Below are 26,166 nucleotides of genomic sequence, written 5' to 3'. Positions count from 1 at the left end.
GAAGACATCTGAAGGCAGCCCTGTATTGGGACATTTTTAATGTTTGATGTTTTAGTGTGCTCTTTTATCTGTTGGGAGCCACCCAGAGGGACTGGGGCAACCCAGTCAGATGGGTGGGGCACCACCACCAACAACAACAACCAAACATTATGAACACAACAAACAAACAAACAAACAAACGTTACTGTTACCTTGCTTGGGGGAGAAATCTTTGTTTTATGCCTGCAGTCCAATAGCAGGTTGCCAGTAAGTCCCTCTTCCCAGGGAGTTCTGGGAATTGTAGCTCTTTCAGAGGAATGGGGGTGTGTGTCTCTGCTCCCTTAACAAACTACAGCTCCCAGGGTTCTTTGGGGGAACTGACGGCTCTTGCAAGTGGCAGGGTACGGCTTTGAATGCACAGTGTCGATGGAGCGTCGGAGTAGAGAAGCAGGTTGATCTGTGTTGATTTCTGCTATGTCGGTACTCATTATCTTGTCTCGCTCGTTTCTAAAGGAATTTAAAATCGGTTCTCTTTTCTAAAAAAGATTTGGCTAATGCTTGTGGAATTGTGCCCCCATGTGGAGGAAGTGCGTCGCTGCAGCTTTTGAGCTGGATGCAAACTTTCATAGTCTGAACCTCACCTACTACGTAAAAGTATATACTGCGTTGTTGTTGTTGTTTTTTTAAAAAAAATGCAGAACATTTTCAAGCTTGCTCATCGAGGGCAAGGCATCTTTTCTACCCCAGGCCCTTTTTGCCCCATGGACCGTGGGGGGAGGGGGCGGTGTTCTCGGTATCAACCAGTTTGGGAAACTTGGTTCACGCGGTTTGATGAAACACTGCAGAAAGAGGCCCATTGTGAGCTGTCCTCTACTCCCGTCATACGAACACATGCTCCAATATATACAGCGCTTGATTGCTTTCTTCTTATAGAGGGAATTGTGTGGCTCTGATCTTCATATCCTCCTCTCTCTCTCTGGAAATGAATGAATGGATATTTGTCCTCCAGGTTGGCTGCTTCGACCCTTACAGCGATGACCCCAGGCTGGGGATTCAGAAGATTGCTTTGTGCAAATACACAGCTAAGATGGTGGTGGCCGGCACAGCAGGGCAGGTAACTGGGAAAGGCGTAATTTTTCTGAGCCCCGGGGTGCAATCCCTCGTAACCTGCCCACACCTGCTGGCCTGGAAGCTCCAGCTGGTGCTGAAGGCAGCGGCCGGGCAACTGATGAGGGCAGGCGGCCAACAGCATGTCAGACCTCTGCTTAAGCAACCACATTGTCATGCTGGGTTCCAGGTCATTGTGCTGATACAGTGGTACCTTGGTTCTCAAACTGAATCCGTTCCGGAAGCCCGCTCCAAAACCAAGGCGCGTTTTCCCATAGAAAGTCATGCAAAACTGATTAATCTGTTCCAGACTTTTAAAAACAACCCCCAAAACAGCAATTTAACATGAATCTTACTATCGTAACGAGACCATTGATCCATAAAATGAAAGCAATAAACAATGTGTGCAATCACACAATCAATCAATAGCTGAACTGGGTTCCACACAGTTACAAAAGCAAAACAAAAAGAGCCACAAAAACAAAAACGCAAAATAAATAGCAAAAACAGACAGACCTCAGCGTAACACTCAAAACGGAAGTGTGGCACTCAAATGAGCTGCTGTGTGAAATTCCCAGGTGTCAAAAAAGGTTATTTATGTATGCCACTACAGGCGGTCCGGTCCGTGTTTTGTGGAAAACAAGCGAGGTCCCAACTAAAGAAGAATAGCAACTTAAGTTGACAGAATATGCGCAGCTTGCAGACTTAACATATAGAATAAGAGAACAAGAAGAACATACATTTAGAGAAGATTGGAAAACGTTTATTGAATATATGGGGGATAATTGTGTACGCTTGGAAACATTGGCAGCATTAAGATGAGTTCAACAGTGTAAATAAGTTTTGATGGATGCAATAGTGGTTTAGTTTTTGTAAAAATTTGTAGGGATTTATGATACGCAAAATGAACCATGGAAAGAGAAGAAGGGAAGTCATTGATATTTTAAGGATGTTTAAATGAGTATCTTAAATTGTAAAACAGAAAATTTAATAAAAACTATATACAAAAAAGGGAGACCGAGCTGCTGTGCTCACTAGGCCTGACACTCGGAGGTTGTGTGCTTGCTAATAAAGCCGTAACTCCATCTTTGAACCATGCGATTGGTGACTATGCGATGACTGCTCCTGTGACATAGGGTCACGCTGCGCTCACACACACCCCGTGTGAAACTAAGAAGCAGCTTCCTCTTGTCCCTGATCCCCGCCTTTCTGCTCCCCCTCCGTGGCAGGTGCTGGTGATGGAGCTCGCCGATGAAAAGTCAGAGCACCTGATCAATGTGGCCGTGGTCGACCTCCTCCAGGACCGCGAGGGCTTCACGTGGAAGGGCCACGACCGCCTTGCCCCCAAGAACGGCTCCCTCGCCTTTGCCCCGGGCTTCCAACCCAGCGTCCTCGTCCAGTGCATGCCCCCGGCGGCCGTGACAGCCGTCACGCTGCACTCTGAGTGGAACCTGGTGGCTTTCGGGACCAGCCACGGTTTTGGGGTGTACGATTACTACCGGAGGAACTCTGTGCTGGCCAGGTAGGGGGTGGGGGGGTGACTTTTAAGGTGAAAGCACCGAGCACCTTCATTTTAATCCTCAAGCAGTTAGTATCTGGGCTCAATTCACGAGTGCTGGTTTTGACCATGTAGTGGGCTCAGGACCCCACTAACTCACAGGCTTGTCTCTCCCCACGTGAACTGCCCCGTATCCTGTGGTCATCATCTGATGCTCTTCTTCATGTGCCTCCCCTTTGCAGGCCTGGAAGGTGGCAACGCCAGAACCAGCCGCCTCGGTGGTGGCCCCTCACTCTCTCCAGGAAAGCCATCTTTAGGCAACAACTTCCCTTTAATTAAAAGGGTGGTTTTGCAGCCTCTTTTTAAAAAGAATTTGAAATTTTTAAAAAAATCGGATTTTTTTAAATTTAAATTGGAGTTTAAAAATGAAATGCTTTTGGAGGAAAAATCTTTCTAAAGATAGCTTTCTGTTTCAGTTACAGTATAGTCCAAAGGCGCTTCAACAGGAAATAAGGATTTGTTTTAAGTTTTTCATGTGTGCTAAAACTCAGTCTTAAGGGGTTTTTTTATTTAAAAAAAAACCCCGTTTAACCACATCAGTTAACAAACATGGATACATATGCTATGAAGTTAAATAAATTGTTTAAATTGTTATTAAGGAAATGATTATTTTTCTCCGTCCCATAAAGTAGAGCAGAAAAGTTGTCCTCATATAAATAATAATAATAATAATAATGATGATGATAATGATAATAATAATAATTTTTTATTTATACCCCGCCCATCTGGAGGAGTTTCCCCAGCCACTATGGGCGGCTTCCAACAGAAGTTAACCGTTTAATAACAGTTTAATAACTGTTTAATAACAGTTAACTTATTAAAACTCACCATAATTTCATAATTACCTGTCTATGTATTTCTAATAGTATAACCAAATTAGAATTTTTTGATATAACTGTAAAAACTACTCTGAAAATGTATTATTCCAAAAATGAAACCTTCATCTGGTTGTAAATATTAAGATTGTACCAGCAAGAATGATTTTTTCCTGTAAAAAAATGATTGAAATCAAGTCTTACTGACTAGTGATTTTAATCGTGATTTAAATCGATTTGATTTAAATAAAACCCACCCTGCTGCTGCTGTCTCTCAAACAGGTGCACGCTGCACCCCAACGACTCCCTCGCCATGGAGGGGCCTCTGTCTCGGGTGAAATCCCTGAAGAAGTCTCTCCGGCAGTCATTCCGCAGGATCCGCAAGAGCAGGGTGTCCGGGAAGAAGAGGGTCAACACTAGCAGCCCCTCAAGCAAGGTGAGTGGACTGGGGCGCGTGCCCAGTTAGGAAAGCTGCGGATTCGAGTTCTGGGTTAAACCCTAACAAAGGTTTGGGAAGGAGGGAAGAGAGAGGTTGAGGTTCTGGGACTGGTGTATAGACGCGGCACCAGCAAGGGAGCCTTTTCGTTTCCCAGTTTGGGGGGAGAGATGCTTCTTGTAAGGGGCTGCACCTCAAAAGGCCCTGATTGGAGAAAGGGGAAATGGCTCCGCCTCCCGGGGAAAAGGAGCCTGGCAAAGGCGGAAAACGGAGTGGAGAACAGCTGCCGGTCAAGGTAGGCAGTATTGGGCTAGATCAGGGGGAACCTTTTGGATGTTGCTGGACTCTGACTAACTCCCAGTGGCCCCTAGCCAACAAGGCCAGTGGTCAAGGATGAGTCAGAGTCCAGCAGTCTCAAGAGGAGAACAGAATAAAAAGATAAACGGAAGATAAAAAATGGGCCAAACCGGGAATCATGGAATCATAGAGTTGGAAGAGACCACAAGGGCCATCCAGTCCAACCCCCTGCCAAGCAGGAAACACCATCAAAGCATTCTTGACATACGCCTGTCAAGCCTCTGCTTAAAGACCTCCAAAGAAGGAGACTCCACCACACTCCTTGGTAGCAAATTCCACTGCCGAACAGCTCTTACTGTCAGGAAGTTCTTCCTAATGTTTAGGTGGAATCTTCTTTCTTGTAGTTTGAATACATTGATCCGTGTCCGCTTCTCTGGAGCAGCAGAAAACAACCTTTCTCCCTCCTCTATATGACATCCTTTTATATATTTGAACATGGCTATCATATCACCCCTTAATCTTCTCTTTTCCAGGCTAAACATACCCTTGGAATGTCGTGGAGATAGTTGGGGATGGATGGGGAAAGTGCTATTGTAGAGCAGGGGGGGGGGCGCAGAACTGTTTTTGAAGCATCACTCTGACTGTTTCTCATCTCTGGCGATGGCTTGACACGAATCTGCCTCCCCCCTCCTCTCTCGCCCCCGTCAGGTGCAGGAGGCAAATGCCCACCTGGCTGAGCAGCCCGGCCCCCACGAGGTGGAGATGACCCCCGTTCAGCGGCGGATTGAACCCCGCTCAGCTGATGACTCGTTGTCGGGAGTCGTGCGCTGCCTCTACTTCGCCGATACCTTCCTCCGAGACGGTAAGGAGTAGGAAGAGGTTGCAACACGGGTGGAAAGGGACTGGAGTCTGGAATGGCAGGTACTCTACTGCCCAACAGTCCCAGGCACCCATGTCTGGTGGCAAGGGATGATGGGAGTTGTAGTTTGACAGCGCCTGAAGGGCACCTAGTTGGGAAAGGCTGGCAGCCTCAGTCCTGGAATTGGTCACTTGGCACGTTCGAACGGCACTTTATTCCGCTCTCACTACATTTTGCAAACTCTTAGTTCTGCATTATATTTGAACTTTCATGCGACGCAAAAGCCATTTCTGGAACGAAAGTTCTCGTTTTTGTGTTACTTACTTTCGGGGGGGGGGGAAACCCATTTGTAAACCATATGGAAATGAGCGCTAAACTTGTATTCCGCTATAGTTCCGCTATTATTAAAAATAATAATAAAATTTCTATTCTGCCCTTCATCCGAAGATCACAGAGCCGTTTGCAATATAAAAACAAAAATACATAACAGCAAACAAAATCAATACCTCACACACACAGTTTAAAAGGCCTGATGGTTTAATCCGCCAAAGGCCTGGTTGAAAAGGAAGGTTTTTGCCTGGCACCTAAAGATAAGAAATGAAGGCACCAGGCGGGCTTCCCTGGGGAGAGCATTCCACAAATGGGGAGCCTCTGCAGGAAAGGCCTGTTCTCGTGTTACTACCCTCCAGACCTCTCATGGAGTCCAAGGCACATGAAGAAGGGCCTCAGAGGACGGTTGCAGCATGCAGGTTGATTCATATGGGGAGAGGCAGTCCTTGAGGTATTGCAATCCTGAGCCTTTTAAGGCTTTATCAGTCAAAACCAGCACTTTGAATTGGGCCCGGAAACTAATTGGTAGCCAGTGCAGTCGGACCAGGATCGGTGAAATATGCTCAAACCGTCTTGCTCCGGTGAGCCACCTGGCCGCTGAATTCTTCACCAGCTGAAGTTTCTTTCCCCACCCCCCTTTTAAAAATAAATTTATTTATTTGATTTTTCAAATTAAAGTTTTAGAGAGATGTATCAAACATAAATCATAAAAACAAGATTCCACGGAATCTCCTGGACTTCCATCCTCTCCTTCATGGGTCCTGTTATAAATAATTTCCTCCCGCATCTTTTATGATGATCCAAATCTTGTACATCTCCATTGTATCCCAAATTCACCCTTAAACCACAAGTGATATTCCAGTCCTACTAATGATTTTAATTGTTTACAATGGTCATTAAGACTAGTTATAATTTCCCCCCATTCCTTATTAAAATTTTGGTATTCCTGATTTCTGATTCTTCCGGTCATCTTAAGCCATTTCGGCATAATCCATCACCTTGATTTGCCATTCTTCTCTGATTGGGACTTTATCTTCTTTTCATCTTTGTGTCAATAACATCTGTGCAGCCGTGGTTGCATACATAAATAGTCTTTTCTGCTCCCTTGAGATTTCGGCACCTAGAATTCCTAAAAGGAAGGCTTCAGGGCTTTTTTTAAAGAAAGGTTATTTTAAACATTTTTTTCAACTCATTCTATATCATTTCCCAAAATCCTTTTACTGCCTTACAGTTCCACTACATGTGATGAAAGGTTTCCAAACCAGTTCTCGAAATGTGATGAAAACAGAATAAGCTACCCTGTGAATGATTTTTTTTCCCTCTACCAGGAGGGGCACAACACACTTTGATCTGCCAGGAAACCCCTCTGAGCAAGAATCTGCCACTGACTTGGAAAGCCCAAGTGAGGAAGGTTCTTGGCCCTTTGTCACTTGGTGTCGCACTCATCACTTAGAATCGTAGCACTGAGAGGGACCTGGGAGGTCATCCATCCCAGCCCTCGGCTCAGTGCAGGATGCCTTCTCTCACTGCCTGTCTTCCCCCTCCCCTCTCCCCCCCCACAGCTACGCATCATGGGCCCACCATGTGGGCCGGCACAAACTCTGGCTCGGTGTTTGCCTACGCCCTGGAGGTCCCTTCGCAGGAGAAGTTTTCTGAGCGCTCGGTGGAGGCGGTCTTAGGCAAGGAGATCCAGCTCATGCACAGAGCGCCCGTGGTGTCGATCGCCGTCTTAGACGGCCGGGGGAACCCTCTGCCGGAACCGTACGAGGTCTCGCGGGACCTGGCCAAAGCCCCCGACATGCAGGGCAGCCATTCAGTGCTCATCGCTTCAGAAGAGCAGTTCAAGGTAATCTTGAGGGAGGGGCAGAATCTCTAGCGGTGTGAGGAAGCTATTTGGGTATCTACTACCCTTGGGGGCCACCAGCACCTCAATCTTATGAGGGCTGAGTTGGGGAGGTTCACGAAAAGTGTCCTCAGCATTCCTTTTTTTTTTTGAGTGTGTGTGTGCTGAGTTATGAAGAAGGCCAAAGGTGACCGCTCATTCAGAGTGAAGGCAAAGCATTGCCCTCTCTCTCAATTGACTGCCTGCCAACTGCTTCTTTCTCCACCTCCTCTGGGTCAGCTCCCTGCCTTCTACCCTACCAGTAGCAATAGGCATCGGGCTCATTCTAACAAAACATGGGTGGGTGCTGTTGTCCTGCAAGCTTGGACACTACACCAGTGTGGTGTAGTGGTTAAGAGCAGTGGACTCGTAATCTGGTGAACCGGGTTCGCTTCCCCGCTCCTCCACATGCAGCTGCTGGGTGACCTTGAGCTAGTCAACCCTTGTCTGAAGTCTCTCAGCCTCACTCACCTCACAGAGTGTTTGTTGTGGGGGAGGAAGGGAAAAGGAGATTGTTAGCTGCTTTGAGACTCCTTAGGGTAGTGTTAAAGCGGGATATCAAATCCAAACTCTCTTTCTTCTTGGCAAGGGGGCTGCTTTTTTGCGTTGAGCTTCTGGGAACGAGAGAGAAGATGCAGTTGTTTGGGAGAAAATAAAGGAATTTTCTGAGAACCAGCTCCCTCCTGAGCCAGGGAGGGCGGAGCTTCAGCTGGATGGGGCTAAAGCCTTGCGCACCCTCCTTGCACCCTACCCCTACTCACTTCCCGCTGTCTCCCACTCCAGGTCTTCACGCTGCCCAAAGTCAGCGCCAAAACCAAGTTCAAGCTGACGGCCCACGAGGGCTGCCGGGTACGGAAAGTGGGGCTGGTGAACTTTGTCAGCGCGGCGTGCGAGGACTACGCAGAGAACTGCCTCGCGTGCCTCACCAATCTGGGGGACATCCACATCTTCACGGTGCCCAGTCTGCGGCCGCAGGTGCACTACGACTGCATCCGGAAGGAGGACATCAGCGGAATCGCCTCGTGCGTCTTCACCAAACACGGGCAAGGTGAGCCCAGCAGGAGCGAGGAGGCACCGTGGGGCAGGAGGGAGACCTAGACCCGGAGGGAAAGGGGAGAGGCACCGTGGGGCAGGGGCACTTAGACCTGGAAGAAGCTGAGAATGAGGAGGCAGCATGGGGTGGGGCAAGTTAGACCAGGGGTGATCAAAGAGTTGGAGCAGCCTTCCAGATATTCTGGACTTCCAACTCCTATCAGCCCGAGCCAGCACAGTTGTGAACGCTCGTTTATTTTTATCTTTTGGAATTTATTTATTTGGTTTTTCAGATTAAAGTTTTACAATCACATATACAACATGTATATGTTTAGACCACAGTGCGGGTGGCCCTGTGGTCTAAACCACAGAGCCTAGGGCTTGCCAATCAGAAGGTTGGCAGTTCAAATCCCTGCGACGGAGTGAGCTCCCATTGCTCGGTCCCAGCTCCTGCCCACCTAGCAGTTCGAAAGCACATCAAAGTGCAAGTAGATAAATAGGTACCACTCTGGCAGGAAGGTAAACGCTGTTTCCGTGCGCTGCTCTGGTTCGCCAGAAGCAGTTTAGTCATGCTAGCCACATGACCCGGAACCTGTCTGTGGACAAATGCCGGCTTCTCTACCTATAGAGCGAGATGAGCGCTGCAACCCCAGAGTCGTTCGCGACTGGACCTAACGGTCAGGGGTACCTTTACCTTTAATACAACATAAAAACGATGATTCCAAACAATCTCCTGGACTTCCCTCCTCGGCTCATGTTGTCAATCATTTCCTCCTGCATCTTTTATGATAATCCAAATCTTTTACTTCTCCATTATGTCCATTAAACTACAAGTGTTATTCCAGTCCTATAAAGATTTTAGTTGCTTGCAGTGGTTTTTAAGATAAAATTATAAATTTCCCCCATTCCTTATTAAAATTTTGGTATTCCTGATTTCTGATTCCTCTGGTCATCTTAAGCCATTTCGACATAATCCATCAACTTCACCTGCCATTTTTCTCTGGTTGGGACTTTTATCTTCTTCCCATCTCTAGGCCAATAACATCCACACAGCCGTGGTCACATACATAAATAGTCTTTTTTGCTCCCTTGGGATTTCGGCGCCTAGAATTCCTAAAAGAAAGGCTTCGGGATTTTTTAAAGAAAAGGTTATTTTAAACATTTTTTTCAGCTCATTATATATCTTTTCCCAATCATTTCAGTTGTGAATGCTTTCATTTTAACCGTCAGATTTTTAAAAAAAGATCAATGCGTGGCAATAAAAGCTGTCCTGTTTACCCATAAAACCGGAAGGTCAGTGTGTTATGCTGTGCTGGGGAAGTGGATTCTGCTGTTGGGGCCACGTGACTCCCATTGGGGACAGGGACTGATCAGTGTTGGCTCCCCCACCTCTCTTTCCAGGCTTCTATTTGATCTCTCCGTCGGAGTTCGAGCGATTCTCCCTGAGCACCAGGAATATCACGGAGCCACTGTGCGGGCTGGACACGAGCCGTGTGCACAACTCCACCTGCCTCGGGTAAGTGCGGCTCTTTTGGGCAGCAGCGGTGGCTTTGAAGAAAATGATTGGGGTACCACCATGGCTCCAAGTGCAGGCAAAGTATTTCACGGTAGAAGGGGAAACTTGTTTTGTACGTAGCTGGACTATCTGCAAACCTGAAGGGGAAGCTTTGTGCATAAAGTCAGGATGCTGTTGCTTTGCTGAACCGCAGCGGGCACAGAATTCTGCTTCCTGATAATCTTGGATCCTTTTTAAAAAAGCAGAGTCAAGTTTCTAGTCCTTAAAGCACCAGAGGAAAATGCTTGAAAGTGTTGAGTTATAGAAATCAGTTAACGCCGAAGGGGGAGAAATCATGCAAGTATGTTCAATTTGCATATCTGGTGCAGGCTGCAGGATTTGGCGTGCCTCACTGCAGAAGATTTTAATCGTCTTTGCTATCGTGATCAGATGTTTGTTGTTCCTTCGCATGCAGTAAACACAGCCTTGGCTACAGACAGGGAGGGTAGCGTGCGTGTTAAAACATTGACCCTCGGTTGCAAACCAGAGGCGTTGTGAAGTCTGCACGATTGACAATTGCATGAATTGATTTTTGAAAAAACAAATTAATGGCCAGAGATCTGAGTCTCTTTTGCACCTGCTACAAACACCTGCAGCTGGTATTTGCATTGAAAGTAAAATTGGTTTCTCATGCAAATAGCGCTTGGGAAGTCGAGAAGTGGGTGGGGGAAGAGATCTCGATCACAACCATGCTGGGAGCAACGGTTTGATGTATGGGTGGGGAACCTCAGGCTCAGGGGACAAATCCAGGCCTCTTATGTGGCCCTCAGGAATCTCCCTGGGCTCCGCCCCACTCCTCAGGCCACACCCCTCACCAGCTCGACCCTCTACCCTTCTTGAGTGCTTTTGTGTAGCTCGAATGTGCCCTTAAAACATCACAATGCCTCTCGCATTATGGGATGCGGGTGGTACTGTGGTCTAAACCACTAAGCCTCTTGGGCTTGCCGATCAGAAGGTTGGCGGTTCAAATCTGCACAACAGGGGGGGGCTCCCATTGCTCTGTCCCAGCTCCTGCCAACCTAGCAGTTCGAAAGCACGCCAGTGCAAGTAGATAAATAGGGAAGGTAAACAGCATTTCCGTGCGCTCTGGTTTCCATCACAGTGTTCCGTTGCGCCAGAAGCGGTTTAGTCCTGCTGGCCACATGACCCAGAAAGCTAGCTGTGGACAAACGCCGGCTCCCTCGGCCTGAAAGCGAGATAAGCGCCGCAACCCCATCGTCGCCTTTGACTGGACTTAACAGTCCAGGAGTCCTTTACCTTTTACCTTTACCTAATGCCTCTCACTTTCCTGAATGGAGGCTGAAGAGCCTTAATTTTTGTTGGGGTGGAATATACCTCATTGTATGGAGAGAAGGGATCATCTCTGTTGCTCCACCCACTTTGTTTTTTGCCCCACCCACTTCCCCCTCCAGCGGAATGTGGCCCCCAGAATGTTGCTGAGGAAAGGATGCGGCCCCTGGGACGAAAACTCTTCCTCTCTCCCCCAGGTTAAAGCCTGCCTTTCCTCCCTTCATATACCACAGTTACTTTTTGCTCGAGGGGTCCTCACCGTTGCTATTTTATTTTGCTTTTAAACCATGCTATTAAATAATTGTTTGAACATTGTCATGTCCAGCCTGGTAACAATAAAGGATGCTCCCTTGTCCTTTCAGGAACAACTTCACAACAACGCCGAAACTGAACCAGGCCAACGGGACTCACGTCCTCCAAGGATCAGAGGCCAGCCATTCCCTTGCCAGCAGCGACCGTAAGGGAACGGTCCAATTTCCTAATCAATATCAGGGAATAGTGAACAAAATGACTTCTTCTGAGTTTGCCGCCATTGCTGCAGTTCTGATGTGACCTTTCCCAATAGCTTGAGGGGAAAGTTAAACCGCTCGGTTTCAAAACTGCTTTATCCTCGCCAGGCCGTTCCACTGAAAAACGTGAATTAATTCCACTCTTTGAGAAAATGGCAAGTTTTTGTAAGAAGTTTCATTTCTCTAGGGTCATGTCTGCACCATACATGCAAAGCGCTCTGGCTGTGCTTTAAACAGCCATGGCGTCCCCTGAGGAATCGTGGGAAATGTAGCTTATTAAGGGTGCTGAGAATTGTTTCCCTCACAAAGCTACAATTCCTAGAGTTCCCTGGGAGCATCTCCACTCACATCGTTCAGCCCGGACACTGAAGTCCACCTCCGAGGGCCTTCTGGCGGTTCCCTCGCGGTGAGAAGTGAAGCTACAGGGAACCAGGCAGAGGGCCTTCTTGGTGGTGGCACCTGCCCAGTGGAACGCCCTCCCACCAGATGTTAAGGAGATAAAACTCTCTGACTTTTAGAAGAAATCTGAAGGCAGCCCTGTTTAGGGAAGTTTTTAATGTTTGATGTTTTATCGTGTTTTTAATATTCTGTTGGGAGCCGCCCAGAGTGGCTCATGAAACCCAGCCAGATGGGCAGGGTATAAATAATAAATTGTTGTTGTTTGTGGGTCTAATGGCCGTATGGTGAGGACAGGAGGCTGAAGGAGATGGACGGGCCTTTATTCTGATCTATCAAGGCTTCTCTTAAGTTCTTCCCCCTTTCTCCAACCCTCAGGGTCTCCGGAAGAACACCAAGCTTCTTTCTCTCCAACGCCAGTTGATTCACCCAATAACAGCATCGACGCCCCACTGGATACCACCGGAGACATCACCGCTGAGGAAGTGAAGGATTACTTGGCGTAAGTCTCCACCCTCATCTTAGATCTATCTCTGTCTAGCCATTCCATCAGACTACCTCTGTGGGAGGGAGAACATCAATCATAGAATCATAGAGTTGGAAGGGGCGCCAAGGGTCATCTAGTCCAACCCTTTGCCATGCAGGAAACTTTTGGCCAACGTGGGGCTCGAACCCACGGCCCTCAGATTAAGAGTCTCATGCTCTACCGAATGAGCTGTCCCAGGCTCACTCCCATCAGCTTATCCAAAAGCCCAGTCCCTGAACTGTGCCGGCTTGTCAATAGAGTAACAACTGTTTAGAAATTGCCGCCTGGGTTTTGGGTTTTCCTCTTCCATCCCTGTCCCTTTCCCCTTGTGTGTCATGGGCTTTTTCAGATTGTAAGCCACCTTGTTTTGATTGTATGTAAGCTGCCCTGGGGGCCATTTTGGCTGAAAAGCGGGGTACAAATGTTCTGAAATCTCAATCTCTCTCTCTCTCTCTCTCTCTCTCAATCATCTATCTAAACTACATGGCATGATGATGGGAAGACCTGATAACTTTGCCTTAAAATCTGTGAAATGGGCAAAGGAGTAAACCTAAACAAACTATTCCAGTGGTTGTTATTTAGTTTAGAATGCCTTTTTTCTATTAAAAAAAAAAGTTACGGTTGATAATGCTTGGTTCCCCTGATGATTTTGATACTGACAGGTAAATCTCCTTTTTCAATGGCAGTATATCCTCAAATGCTAGGGACAAAATGATAACCATCTCTGCCATGCCCTGGGTTCTGTGAGGCAAAAGCGCAGACTGAAAACATTTTTTAAAAAATAATGTTAAAATCCTGATCTCTCGCAGGCCATCGGAGGAAGCAGAGAGGAATCTGAGGAACATAAATGAGGACGAGGCTCGTTCGCCAGGGATCTTGATCAAATGAGGTACGTCCTGTGAAGAGGAAAAAGACTGGTCTCTAGGCCTCAGGTCTTGCCTACATAATTTTTAAGCCTATTTTTGTTTTCCGGGGCTAAGTTTGAAGGGTCTGAGCAGAATGGGAGTTCTTGTTTAGACTTCAGGGTTTAACATAGGTCAGTGGCAAGAAACCACATTAGACCGGCAAGTCCCCTGGATTTGACCCAGGAGTCCATTTTGGTTGAAACACCTTTGCCATTCCCACACCTGACACCAGCTGTGGCGGCAAAGGCAGGTTCTTCCTTTGCAGCTGCAACGGGAATCTTTGCTGCACTTAATGGGAAACGCCTGACATCATGTGACACGTCCTTGAAGTCATATGGCAATCAGGTGACTGACTGCCATATGACTTAATGGTGTGCCTGCCTGCATGTAACTGGTTAACAGCAAATTTTGCAACGCCAATTTGACTTAAACCTAATGCAGGTTTGGATAGGGTTGCCATATTTCAAACAGTGAAAAGAAAAGCTCTTTTTGGGGCAACATTGTTGAGATTTTTTAAGTTTTGCCCAAAGTGGTTGAGCTTTTTTCCGCAAAAAAAAAAGCCCTTTTCTGCCATACATCTGGATTTTCCCAGACATAAATCTGGGAAATTCCAGATGTATGGCAACCCTAAGTTTGGATAACATTTTGATCCTACTGATTCAGTTTCTCATTCATTTTATTGCTATTGCAATGTTTTGGGTTTTATTAAGCAGAGAGAGTAACCCAGGTGGCGCTGTGGTTAAACCACTGAGCCTAGGGCTTGCTGATCAGAAGGTCGGCGGTTTGAATCCCTGTGACGGGGTGAGCTCCCGTTGCTCGGTCCCAGCTCCTGCCAACCTAGCAGTTCGAAAGCACATCAAAATGCAAGTAGATAAATAGGAACCGCCACAGCGGGAAGTTAAACGGCATTTCCATGTGCTGCTCTGGTTTGCCAGAAGCGGCTTTGTTATGCTGGCCACATGACCTGGAAGCTATACGCCAGCTCCCTCGGCCAATAATGCGAGATGAGCGCGCAACCCCAGAGTCGGTCACGACTGGACCTAATGGTCAGGGGTCCCTTTACCTTTACCTTTTTAAGCAGAGAGTGTAGGCTTTTCAAAATAAGGAAACTGAAGTTTTGTAACTGGATGTGTCTAGTTGCAGAATATCCAGCTCATGATTCTGTGTTCCTTCTTCAGAGACTACACAAGGTCCAATTGGCCTGTCTTGGCACTCGACACCCCCCGGAGACAAAAGACTTCTGACTGTGTGGTTAACAGACCGTTGGCCTTTCCTATTCCTCTCCTTCCAGAGACCCTGTTCTGCATTTTCTTCCTTTTTCTTAATTACAAAGAGTCATAACATTTTTCTACCGCACGGCCTGGAAGTGGGACTCATGAGGAAGATTTCTTCGCGCTGGGGGGGGGGTCTCCCCTATCACCTCTTCCTCGGCACCTCTCCCAAGTTTGCATTCACCAACTACTTCTTTAAAAAAAATGAAGAAAAGGAAAATGTGCCACCTTCTTCGACAGGACCAAGTTGTCTCTTCCGTTGCACAAAACACACACACTAAAACTCTTAAAACCTTTTTCCAAAAAAGCAAAAACGAGACACAAAGTGGGCGCATGGGAGGGTTCTGCCTGTGGCGTCAGGATCTCACCGAGACTGAACAAGCTTCTCTCTTTGGCCGAGGTATCAGCATCAAACTTTGCACGAAAAAAGGAGCCTTTTTAGATATATACAGACACACTTGACGGATGGTTTTGTTTCCGCTTCCTGGTACACCTCTCTGAAACCTCTTGGGATTGAGTGGCTGAATTGCTGTTTACATACTTCCAGATTCTCCTTCCCCCCTCTTTTCTGAGAGCTGTTCCACCCCATCCCACCCTACTTCTGGTGCATCAGCCGGCTGGGGAAAACAGCCTTGATCGCATGGCAAAACGCCTCCCACTTCCGTGGTGCTAGTGGGGAACTCTTTGGAGAAGAGCCCAACCTGAAGAAATTCTTTTGTAATACTGGCGGAAAGTTGTTATTTTGTTCTTGGCTTGCAGAGAACATTTTGTCTAGCTGGGCAGAAGGGTTTTCTTTCAGCGGTGCAGCTGTACGAATTGGGTGCGCATGAATGTGGTGTGTTTCTCGAGAGGCAGGTTTTCGGGAAACGGATCCGTGAGGAAACCCACCTGCAGCTTGCACATCTTCCCTCCATGGGGTTGAAGTTCTAACCAGCCGCTCAAGAGAGCTCTTGTTACCTCTGCATGGCTGCAAGCTTCGCACCGAATAAGAAAACGTCCGAGTGAATTTCCTGGGTCTCCTGTTGGATGGCTTCCCCTGATCCTCCTTTTCTAGGAACTGTGCATTTTTTTTAGGATGGGTGGCGGGGAAGGAGGAGAGGTGCATGAGGCGACACTGGAAATGTGTAACTCCTAAAGTACAAGTGTTTGCATCTCGCACTGCAGTGCTCTTTAAGAGCTCCGCCATGTGCTTTCTCAGCCTTATCTGAAAGGATGGCCTTCAAAGTGTCGTGAGACGACATCTCCAATCACCCCAGACCCTTGTGCTTGCTGGCTGCTGGGAGTTAAGAGTCAAGCAATATTTGGAGGGTCATGGGTTCACACACACCCCGACCCAAGGGAGCCTAGCATTGGGTCCAGTTATTACGACAAGGCGGCAACTTCCTTCCTGAAATTTTGGGCCCTTCTGTTTGATGCCAGTCCTGTGACCCGCCTACAGAGCAACGAGGTGGCAAAAAACTCAGTTGACATGCATTTTTTGCCGAGTGATCTTCAGGTGCGTTTAGGAAGCAGGCTAGTATGCTGTGGGACTTTGGCAGCAGGTTCAAAAGTGTACTGCTATGCAGATGTGGCCCTGGGATGGCACCTTTATTACATTTTATCTCTGCTGGTTGGTGGCGAGTGTGTTATGATCATGTACTGGTGTTTGAAGCCAGCGAGTTTAACACAAGCAGCTAGATCTGTTTTTTTCTTTTCTTTTTTTGCCTAGTGTTATCTCCCCCCTTAACAGTGAGAGGGGAATCTGTGCCTTCCAGATGTTCTTGGAACATCAGTTCCCATCAACCGCAGCCAGCGTGGTTAGGGATGGTGGGAGTTGTGGTCCATCAACATCTGGAGAGCCCAAGCATCTTTGGTGCATCTGCCAGGCAGAGAGGCTGCAACGCTTTCCTTCCCCCATCTGATTCTGTCCCTCGTGTCACATTTTCGAGGCCGTTTATTTATGAATCCTGAACTCGAAAGGGCTCCCAAGTCACCAGCTCCAGGCCACCCTCTGAAAACAGCTGCCAAATGCTGTTTTGCTATTAAAAGGCAACCTTTCTTTTCCAGCCAAGCAAGTGGGATGTCGGAAATCTGTAGGACCTTATTTGTGTCGAAAGGTGGAACTCTTTTTCCCAGCCCCTGGCCCTGGGTTTTTGTAATCCGCTTGAGGATTTTTGGAGAATGGGTTTAGAGATGGCTACGTGCAATGACTGCGGCAAGTCTTGCTCTCTCTGTTTGGGGTGAGCCACATCCACCTAAAACATCCAGGTGCATCTTACAAGTGGCTAAGCTAAGCCTGGACTTACCCCTCTTCCTTTGCCTGTGGAAAGCCACATGCTTCTCTCTTCCTCTGTTTCTTGGGAGGCAGGTGAGCGGAGGGTGTCAGGCAGCCTTTAATACAGGGGTGGAGAACCAGCATCCCTCGAGATGTTGCACTCCAGTTCCCAGCATGGCCCTTGCTCAAGGATGGACGTTGCAGCCCAGCAAACACTTGGGAGGCCCTGAATTTCCTCCTCTACCTCTGCTTTAATAAGCAGTCATCTCTTTCCTGTTTCTTTGGCTTTACCTCCTACTTTCCTGTTTCTTTGGCTTTACCTCCTCTGGGCCTTTGCAGCCTGTCTTGTGGCCAAGGTAACCTTTGCAGCGACGAGGCGCTGTGTTCAGGTCTTGGCTTGTTTTTTTTTTCCATCTTTCGCTGAGGTCTTACAGTACGAGTTGTTTCCTCATTTTCGTGCCCACCACTGACATTTTAGTGCCAAGAAAAGTTTGGCCACGTGGGAGAGGGGGGAGCTAGCCACTATATATATTTGTAAAATTGGATCTCTGACAGGTACAAATGCTGGCTCAGGCCTGGAACATAGAGCAGCTTTCTCCAACGGGGGCTGCTGGGAGTTGTAGTCCAAAACATCTCGAAGGCACCAAGTTGGCGAAAGCTGGTATTAAGTCTTAAAATAGTGCAGGCTCTGCCTTAGATTGTGGCTGGCTGTTCCATGCGTGGGATCATTTCCTCGCTGCTTAATGCCCAGACGTTGCCTCCTGATAATGACATCACATGAAACTCTTTGTCAGATGTTGTTTTTTTTTGGTACGGTTTGATTTTCCTTGCCCCCTCCCCCCAAACCCAGGCGTGCATGTGTGAGTGTGTGATTTTGCACGGGTGCGCATGTTTGTGAGCGGATGACAGAGCAGAGTTCTATGGTGGAAACGTGCCATTGTGTGTCTTAATTTTTTTTTTTTTTGGCAGACTTAATTGTGAAAGGGAGTTGAGTTGGGGGGGGGGTTAGTTTCCTTGGTAGAATGTACCCTCTCTGTTGGGACCTTCTTTGTTTTGCTCAGATGACGGATTTAGCATTGTTTAGTTATTAATACAGGTTTTTAATAATGGAAAAAATAAAGCATTTAATAATATCTTAAGCTTATGTGTGGCTTGTTGTTCCAGGTTCCCTGTTAATTATGGGCTCATGACGACTTTGTGCTCGTGATGGTATTGGAGGAAGCTAAATGTGATCAATACTGTTTTGTGTCTGCAAAGCATTCACAATATACACCTTGGTTTCCAATCCGTTCATAACCTGTAGGTCCCTGCAGAAAATCCTGCAGCTTCTTACACCGAAAACATTGTTTTATTTTTTTAGGTCTCATGTTTTGTTGTGCTGGGATGTCCTTCCAGGTGGGAATGATGCAAATAGCAATGGGAAAACATCACAGAACAGCTAAGCGAGTGGAATGTGCAGACTGCCATGTTCAAATGTACCCAGAATCGTGATGTCAGGCCACTGATAGGTGGGATCCAGTTCCCCAGCCCCATTTCACAGGGCCGTTGCTGCCATCCGAGGCCACATTGTGTTGTATCAGCAGCCAGAATTTGAGATTATATGGACATGTCACGATGTTGAAAAGTGGAAGGAGGAACCAGCAGTGTCAGCCCCACGAAGGACCGGGGGTGAAACCACCGCTGGCAGTGCAGGGAGGAAGAAGGCAGTGGAACTTCCTGCCTTCTGAAGGGGGCTTTGAGATGGTGGGGGTTGTCCCATGTCCTGCTTAGGTTAGAGTCTGGTTCCAGCACAGCCTCAGCCCCACTGAAGAGCTAAGCAGATTAAGGACCCACCTTATACTAGATTGAGATTAGCATGGACATGACTTAGAACAGGTCCAAATCCTTTTACAGCTATGACTGCCTTTTACAGCTGAAAAGGGTTCTCCCTTTCTGACACAGAAAAGTCAGTGTAAAGAGGGCAACACTTAAAAATGTTACTCTGCTGGAAGGCAGTCATCAGTAAGCAATATTATGAAAGGCCAGGCCAGTCACCAAAGCAAGAATTTAAAATTAGCCTCACTTTCTTCCTCCTGTACAGAAATTTTGCAAAATACTAACCTATAAAAGGACAACTGCAGTGATTGCATGGTAAGGTTTTTATAGATAAAAGCTATGCCTGCCTTTTCCTCAAAATGCACAAGCCACCATACATTTCAAAGGAGACATTTTTTCGCGCCCATGAGGACTAGCAGCAGATAACAACTTTTAAAAGCAATAAACTCGATTTTATTTTATCTGTTTTTTAAAATGGACTTCTCTGTTACGTTTTTTCCTGAAGCCTTTTAAGTGCACAACGAACCCTTTTGCCCAAGTTGAAGGCGCCAGTAGTCTCACTCCTCTGCCCAGCTTCACACAACTTACTTTAAAAAGAGACAGGCCATCCATTTGCAGGAGAGAGGTTGGTGTTACAGACCCTACTTCAAACTGGGTACAGGCTGCAGTGCTCTCAAAGAGCAGAATAAGAAGTCACAGCTCACGTGCGTTCTGTTAAATATACTATATAAAAAAGATCTCTGTGCAAGTGGGAAAAACCAACAAACTCAACATAGTGATGCTGTAGCTGTGGGAAGAGTTCCAGCGGCGATGTTTTCCCAAGAGTGGGTCTAGGCAGCATCTATTTCACTGCCCCAAGGAGTGAAAGGCGAGAGAAAAATGTAGGTGAAAAATGGTTTGTAAAGGGGGGGGGGAGAATAGGCCGGTGCTGTTTCTTTAAAAGGGGAGGAGCAAATTCTAGCTCCTCCTCTAGTAATTTTGTCCAATCGGCTGATCTTTTTAAGGGAACAGGATACAGCTGTACCACCCCTACTTGAGCGCTGAGGTCCAGCAGGTGCCATAAAGTCCAATGAAGATTTCAGCCACCAGCGAGCGGCTTAGGCTGGAGGCTTCCGGAAAACGCTCCAGGCATGAAAGCAGCGGGTGAAGGCAGGCGGTTCGTTGCCTTTCCGAACCAGGCGCAGTTTCCGCGGGTGAGCTGTGTCCTTCGAGCGCATGTGCTGGATGTATACCTGTAGAGGAAACGGGGGCAAGTTCAGAGGCAGGAGAAAACAAAATGTTGGTTCCCTACACCACACATATAAAAGGGTTGGATTAGGCCGCCAAGGGCTTGCCAACCCCAGTACTACCTCTGCTGAGCCTGTCCAGCTATCTTCCAAGCTTAAAATTATTTTCATTTCTTTTTATTTTAAGCGTTGCTGCTCAGCCAAAAAGGCTCCCGGAGCACCTTAATGTACAGTCTAAACCAGACAGTTCCTAAAAGCCAATCTTTTTATTTATTTTTTAAAAAATCATTAAAAACACATCACGCAAGGACAAGGGAAAATGGTTGCATTTCCACTTTGACCTTCCCCAAGGGAGTTCCAGGGCTGCAAACGGTGCAAATCAAAAGTAAATTAAAACATGTTAACAACCTAAAAACACTTGTGATATAGGGACAATGCTGTCGTGTTCAGGCCCTGCTTTGCAGGTTCCCCACAGGCATCTGATTAGCTACTGCGAGAACAGGACGCTGGGCTAGAGGAGCCATTGGCCTGATCCAGCAGCGCTCTTCGACTGTTCTTGCCTGTGTCTCAGGTTTGGCATTCTCCTATCGGCCGGTTACAGGCGAGGCACAGGCCTCACCCTGGTCTCGTGGGAGGGAAGAGGTTGGGCAAAGAGAGGGAAATTGGGGATTGGGTGGTGTGGAAAGGGGGATGGGGCAGAAGGAAAGGGGCTGCCCTGCGGCCCCTGCTGTCTGATTCCCAACAGAAATGCGGCCCTCGACTGAAAAATGGTTCCCTGCAAATAGCCAAAAAAGGAGATTGCTGTGGTCCCTGCCCCAAATCACGACCCCCACGAGTAATTGGGCCATGCTCCACAAGCAGAGCGATCTAAACGATGAGCCGGTTTCAGGATTTGTGGGAAACAGCAATCCTGCCTGGATAGCTCCATTGGTTAGAGCCCGGTGCTTATAAAAGGTTGCAGGTTCCATCCCCGTGTGGGGCGGCTGCGTATCCCTGCATTGCTGGAGATCCCTGCCAACTATACAATGCTTTGAATGAAACGCAATCTGCTCTGAATCAAGATTTTTTGGGGATGGAGTCCCTAGGACTGTTGGGCAATTGTGAGATCTGGAGGTGTCCTTCCTTACCTGGCAGGCTTTGAGACTCAACTTTATCTCCACCTGGCTGGTCTGTGTTCCTACCCACATGTATACCTGCCAGGATGGGGGGGGGGGGAGAAGAGAAAAAAGTCAAGAATAGGTTAGAAACACAAGTTTAATAAAAATTAAAATAGGTATCTCAAAATAATCACTTGGCAGGGGGGAAGAGTCTTCTCTCATGTCCCGATTCACAGATTTTGCTCCCATTTTCTACCCGCCCTACAACACTAAAAACAGTCCTCCCCCCCCCTCTTTCTGAGAGGCTGGGAGGAGCTGCCCAGCCCCAAAACTCCCCATTAGGGTGCACTGAATTTTTCAACTTTCAAATCTCCAAAAATGAGGGGTGCTAAAAAGTTATAACACGACTTTGGAAATTAAGAGATATCTTGGTCAAATTAACAAAATTCAGTTTTGCTTGGTAAGTAAAAGGTATGCACAGAAATCATTAAAATGATTGCCAAGTAATTGCAGTTATATATTATTAATTACCTGACGTTTTCAGAAGGGAAAAAATAAAATTATTTGGTTTCCCAAAAGCAGTTTATGTGCTAGTTCATCCAACGTAGACTTAAACCAAACCCATTGTTGTCCAATTGCAAAAATAGCAGATTTGAATTCCTCACACCCAAAACCATATTTCTAACAGCCCTCGCTAAATAAACCCCCTATGCCCAAAACCTTACCTCACGCCCATTGTCTAGGAGCATGATGTCGTCATCCGCCAGATCGTCTTGGCAGAAATCCGAGCATTTTTCAGACACAGCAAAGTAGCCCTTTTCATTGGAGCACCTGAGGGACAAGGCCAGAAGTGAATTTCAGTAAAATGGGGAAAGGCAGTAAAATCAGTGCCAAAGGCCCTGCTTTCATGCAGATGGCCTTGGGTTTAATCCCTGGCCAAAAGGAATCTCCAAACTATCAGCACCCTTAAACTAGAGTTCCCAGGGTTCTTCGGTGGAAGCCACAATAGTTAAAGTGGTATCATTGTGTGGTCACGGAAAGATTTCTGGGAGCCACAGATTTTTCACGGGTGCTGAGAGTTGTTAGAAGACCCCTGCTCCCCTCAAATAGCACTGATTCCCACAGTTCCTTGGGAAGAGAGAAGAATTGTTCAACCGCTCTCTGGGATTTGTAGCTCTGTGAACAGGATAGGGCAGGGGTCAGCAAACTTTTTCAGCAGGGGGCCAGACTAAATTTTTGTGGAGGAAATTCCTATGCTCCACAAATAACCCAGAGATGCATTTTAAATAAAAGGACACATTCTACTCATGTAAAAACACGCTGATTCCCGGACCATCCGCGGGCTGGATTTAGAAGGCGATTGGGCCGGATCTGGCCCCCGGGCCTTAGTTTGCCTACCCGTATAGGGCAGGCATCCCCAAACTTTGACCCTCCAGATGTTTTGGACTACAATTCCCATCATCCCTGACCACTGGTCCTGATAGCTAGGGATCATGGGAGTTGTAGGCCAAAACATCTGGAGGGCCACAGTTTGGGGATGCCTGGTATAGGGCATCCCCTAATAACTCTCAGCCTCCTTCAGCAAACTACACCTCCCAGAATTATCTGGGGGAAGCTATGGCTGTAATATCCTAGTGCTTTAAATGTTCGGTGTGATTGTGGCCTTTGATGGAACCTCTCTGGAAACAGGACTAGCTATTACGCTTCTTATGAATGGCTTGAGGATTTTTTAATTTTATTTTTTAAAAAAATCAGGTTTATAATGCAAGTTGGGACTTTGTGACTTCATGGGATTGTGTGAAATTGCATGTCGGAGGGGCGTGAGGTTTTAGAAGCTGAAGGAAGGGCACAGTAACATTGCCCACCCCTGTGGCCATGCTGAACAGGACTGATGGGCGTTGAGTCCATCAAGCACTGCAGAGCCATAGGTCCCCCCACCCCGTTGTACGGTGCCCCCCCCCATCGTTTTCAAAGCTTATGCTAATGCCTCTCTGAAGCGGGGAAAGTATTTAGCACGGGAAGGAAGAGAGCAAGGGGAGGACCAAGAGGAAGACTGCCAGCTCTCACCTGAACAGGCGAGAATACTTCATGTACTCTGCATCTCCGTCATAAGGCTTCTGTGCACCAATTCCAACCCAGAAGAAGTTCTCCGGCTCCTCTCCCTCATTTATCACCTGGAACAGAGGGGGGAGTGGCCATTTTGAGGCAGGTGAGACAAGGCTTTGTTGGGAAAACACCCTGGGGTGCCCCCACAGCCCCAAACTATGAACGTCCTCTGGTATGTGCAGCTCTGGAAAAGGCATTCCCCTTCTTCAGTGACATATAACACAAAAACGGCTAGTCACAGGAACAGTTCCCCCCCCCCTTGTGCCATCAAATTTTTAAATTTGTAGTTGTGTAGCAGAAGGGGAGGCCAGTTCTATTGCCGTGCTATTGTATTGTATTGCTATTGTATTGTGGATGGAACAGTGCTTGTATAAGGTACGTATTTTACATTGCAATGTAGCCGAAGCAAAATTCCAAGTACGTTTGGAACTTGGCCAATAAATTATTCCCTATTCTTCCTCCTTATAAACCATGCACACTAATCTTCTGGCATTACACAGTGAGAAGAATGAGACATTGTACAGCTAATCTATGTATTTACTGTATTTACACACCACATACAGACAAAGGAATCATTGCGTCCTTTCCCTCCAGCTCCGAGAGAACAGACAGAAGTAAAAGCAAAAGTAAAGTCCAACAGTGCCCACAAGGGAAAAGAAATAAGGCTATCTTCCATTCCCACGGTCTTCCCAGACAGGCATGCGATTTACACCAATCACATCTGCAGCATCGGAGGCATGAAATACTAACAGGCTTCTGGGTCAAGCCAGTAGCCCACCTAGTCATCCTGTTCTCACAGGGCCAACCAGATGCCCTCAGGAGGCCACCAAAGGCAGGCCCCCCCCTCTCCCTTCTATTATTGCCTCCAACTGGAGGCAGAGCAGAGACATCCTGGCTAGCAGCGTTCGATGGCTCTCTCCTTCATATGGGATTCAGTTCAGCCTCACGCCAGCAGAAACCCCTGCAGGCTGCGTGAACAACCAGAGCAAACTGTAACTTCCCCAGAGGTCATCCAGCCCAACCCCCCAATTTACCTTCCCCAATCTGCCTGATGTCCTTTCCCTCCAGCTCTGAGAGAACAGACAGCTTTGTGAACAGGATAGCTTTGTAACCAGGGCAGGCTGCAAGCAGTGCCAGATTTACATATAAGCTAAACAAGCTATAGCTTAGGGCCCCATTCTCTTGCCCCCCCCCCCCAAAAAAAATTACGGATCTTTGTAAATTGTGTTTCTAAAAGGAACTTTTGTTATTCCCGAATGCCAATGTGTTTGCATTATTTTGTTATGAATAAAAAATCGTTTTAAGTTAGAGCTTAATAATTATTTCACTATTAATATACTTCTTCTTAATCGTATTTCACTATTAATATACTTCTTAATTGTATTTCAGTTCAACAATTACTTTGATAAAATACATGTTTTGTTATGTGCAAATGGCTTTAGATACCTATTAGGTCCATAAATTTGTTGTTGACAAAGGACAGCTGGACATTTAAAGGGCCCCACTACCTTCAGTGAGGGACCCAGGGGGCGCTGTGGTTAAACCACTGAGCCTAGGACTTGCTGATCAGAAGGTCAGTGGTTCGAATCCCTGTGACGGGGTGAGCTCCCGTTGCTCGGTCCCAGCTCCTGCCAACCTAGCAGTTCGAAAGCACGTCAAAATGCAAGTAGATAAATAGGAACCGCTACAGCGGGAAGGTAAATGGCGTTTCCATGTTCTGCTCTGATTTGCCAGAAGCGGCTTTGTCATGCTGGCCACATGACCTGGAAGCTATACGCCGGCTCCCTCGGCCAATAATGCGAGATGAGCGCGCAACCCCAGAGTCGGTCACGACTGGACCTAATGGTCAGGGGGCCTTACCTTCAGTAGCTTAGGGCCTCAACAAACCTAAATCCGGCCCTGGCTGCGAGGAAAGAGGATGAGAAACTGTCCACTTCACCATCTCACACACAACCCACCCCCCTATGGCCATTGTTTTCCTGCTCTGACTCACCTGCTTGCTGTAGGAGTCATCAAACATGCAGTTCATCATGTCCTCAGCCAGTTTGGCTTCGTCGGGGTCGGCAGCCCGGCCCACCCAGGTGTATACAATGCCTTGGTTGTCCGTGCTCTCAAAGGGGACCTGGAGAAAAAGGGGAGAAATGTTGAAAGAGAAACCTATAACCTCCTGGAGCGTTTCCGTACATAGCGAGTTGAGTGTGTCCGGCTAAAGAGTGGACTTTGGCTGCTGCCATCGCACGCAAAGAGATGCTTGCAGAGTAAGAAGGTGATTATTTATTATAGGAAGCACATACCTAAGATGGGGAAAGGTTTCTAGTTGCAACCGAACTGACTTATCTGGAGAAAACAAAGGCAGCCGTGCTAGTTTCTCTGTTCTCTCAGGGGGTCATTAAAGGTCACCTCTCATCTTGAGGTCTGAGGCGGAAGTGTGAGGAAGTTGTAAAACAGGATACAGGTATGGGTCTAAATACCTGGAAGAGGCACTGGTCTAAACCATGGGCAAACTAAGGCCCGGGGCCCGGATTCGGCCCAATCGCCTTCTAAATCCGGACCACGGACGGTCCGGGAATCAGCGTGTTTTTACATGAGTAAAATGTGTGCTTTTATTTAAAATGCACCTCTGGGTTATTTGTGGGGCATAGGAAATCATTCATATTTTTTTCTTTTTTCAAAATATAGTCCAGCCCCCCACAAGTTCTGAGGGACAGTGGACCAGCCCCCTGCTGAAAAAGTTTGCTGACCCCTGGTCTAAGCCACTGGTTCTTAAACTTTTTTTCTCCGGGCCACACTTTCAGAACAACAATTTGCTTGCACCACACAGAATTTTTAATTACCGGTAATAAGAAATACACTGGAAAACACAACTAGGCTTGCCCTAAGTATCACTTGATGCCCTTGCTCTCATTTTGAAAAGGTATCTA

General features: G+C 47.2%; 2 protein-coding genes across 5 annotated transcripts in view; one reads left to right on the top strand and one right to left on the bottom strand.

Annotated features, from left to right (window-relative positions):
- LLGL1 (LLGL scribble cell polarity complex component 1) overlaps positions 1-18,134 on the top strand; it is a 79,708-nt gene extending 61,574 nt beyond the window's left edge. For all 4 annotated transcript variants that reach the window (XM_035132325.3, XM_035132324.3, XM_035132322.3 and 1 more), the window contains exons 13-23: positions 989-1,093; positions 2,316-2,608; positions 3,742-3,895; positions 4,901-5,054; positions 6,944-7,227; positions 8,047-8,311; positions 9,697-9,811; positions 11,503-11,597; positions 12,424-12,547; positions 13,381-13,460; positions 14,655-18,134. In XM_035132325.3, the coding sequence (XP_034988216.3) occupies positions 989-1,093; positions 2,316-2,608; positions 3,742-3,895; positions 4,901-5,054; positions 6,944-7,227; positions 8,047-8,311; positions 9,697-9,811; positions 11,503-11,597; positions 12,424-12,547; positions 13,381-13,459 (1,668 nt within the window). In that variant the 3' untranslated portion in view covers position 13,460; positions 14,655-18,134. The remainder of the gene's footprint in view (positions 1-988; positions 1,094-2,315; positions 2,609-3,741; positions 3,896-4,900; positions 5,055-6,943; positions 7,228-8,046; positions 8,312-9,696; positions 9,812-11,502; positions 11,598-12,423; positions 12,548-13,380; positions 13,461-14,654) is intronic.
- A 1,112-nt stretch (positions 18,135-19,246) lies between these two features.
- The window catches only part of FLII (FLII actin remodeling protein), a 58,255-nt gene continuing 51,335 nt past the window's right edge, over positions 19,247-26,166 (bottom strand). The window contains exons 26-30 of the mRNA XM_060282402.2: positions 25,239-25,367; positions 23,207-23,313; positions 21,865-21,970; positions 21,170-21,235; positions 19,247-20,048 (exon numbers count right to left, since the gene is read on the bottom strand). Coding sequence (XP_060138385.1) covers positions 19,914-20,048; positions 21,170-21,235; positions 21,865-21,970; positions 23,207-23,313; positions 25,239-25,367 — 543 coding nt within the window. The 3' untranslated portion in view covers positions 19,247-19,913. The remainder of the gene's footprint in view (positions 20,049-21,169; positions 21,236-21,864; positions 21,971-23,206; positions 23,314-25,238; positions 25,368-26,166) is intronic.

The sequence above is a fragment of the Zootoca vivipara genome, chromosome 13, assembly GCF_965207765.1.
Source record: "Zootoca vivipara chromosome 13, rZooViv2.hap1.1, whole genome shotgun sequence".
Classification (NCBI taxonomy): Eukaryota; Metazoa; Chordata; class Lepidosauria; order Squamata; family Lacertidae; genus Zootoca; species Zootoca vivipara.
This window is presented reverse-complemented; position numbering and strand designations above follow the sequence as displayed.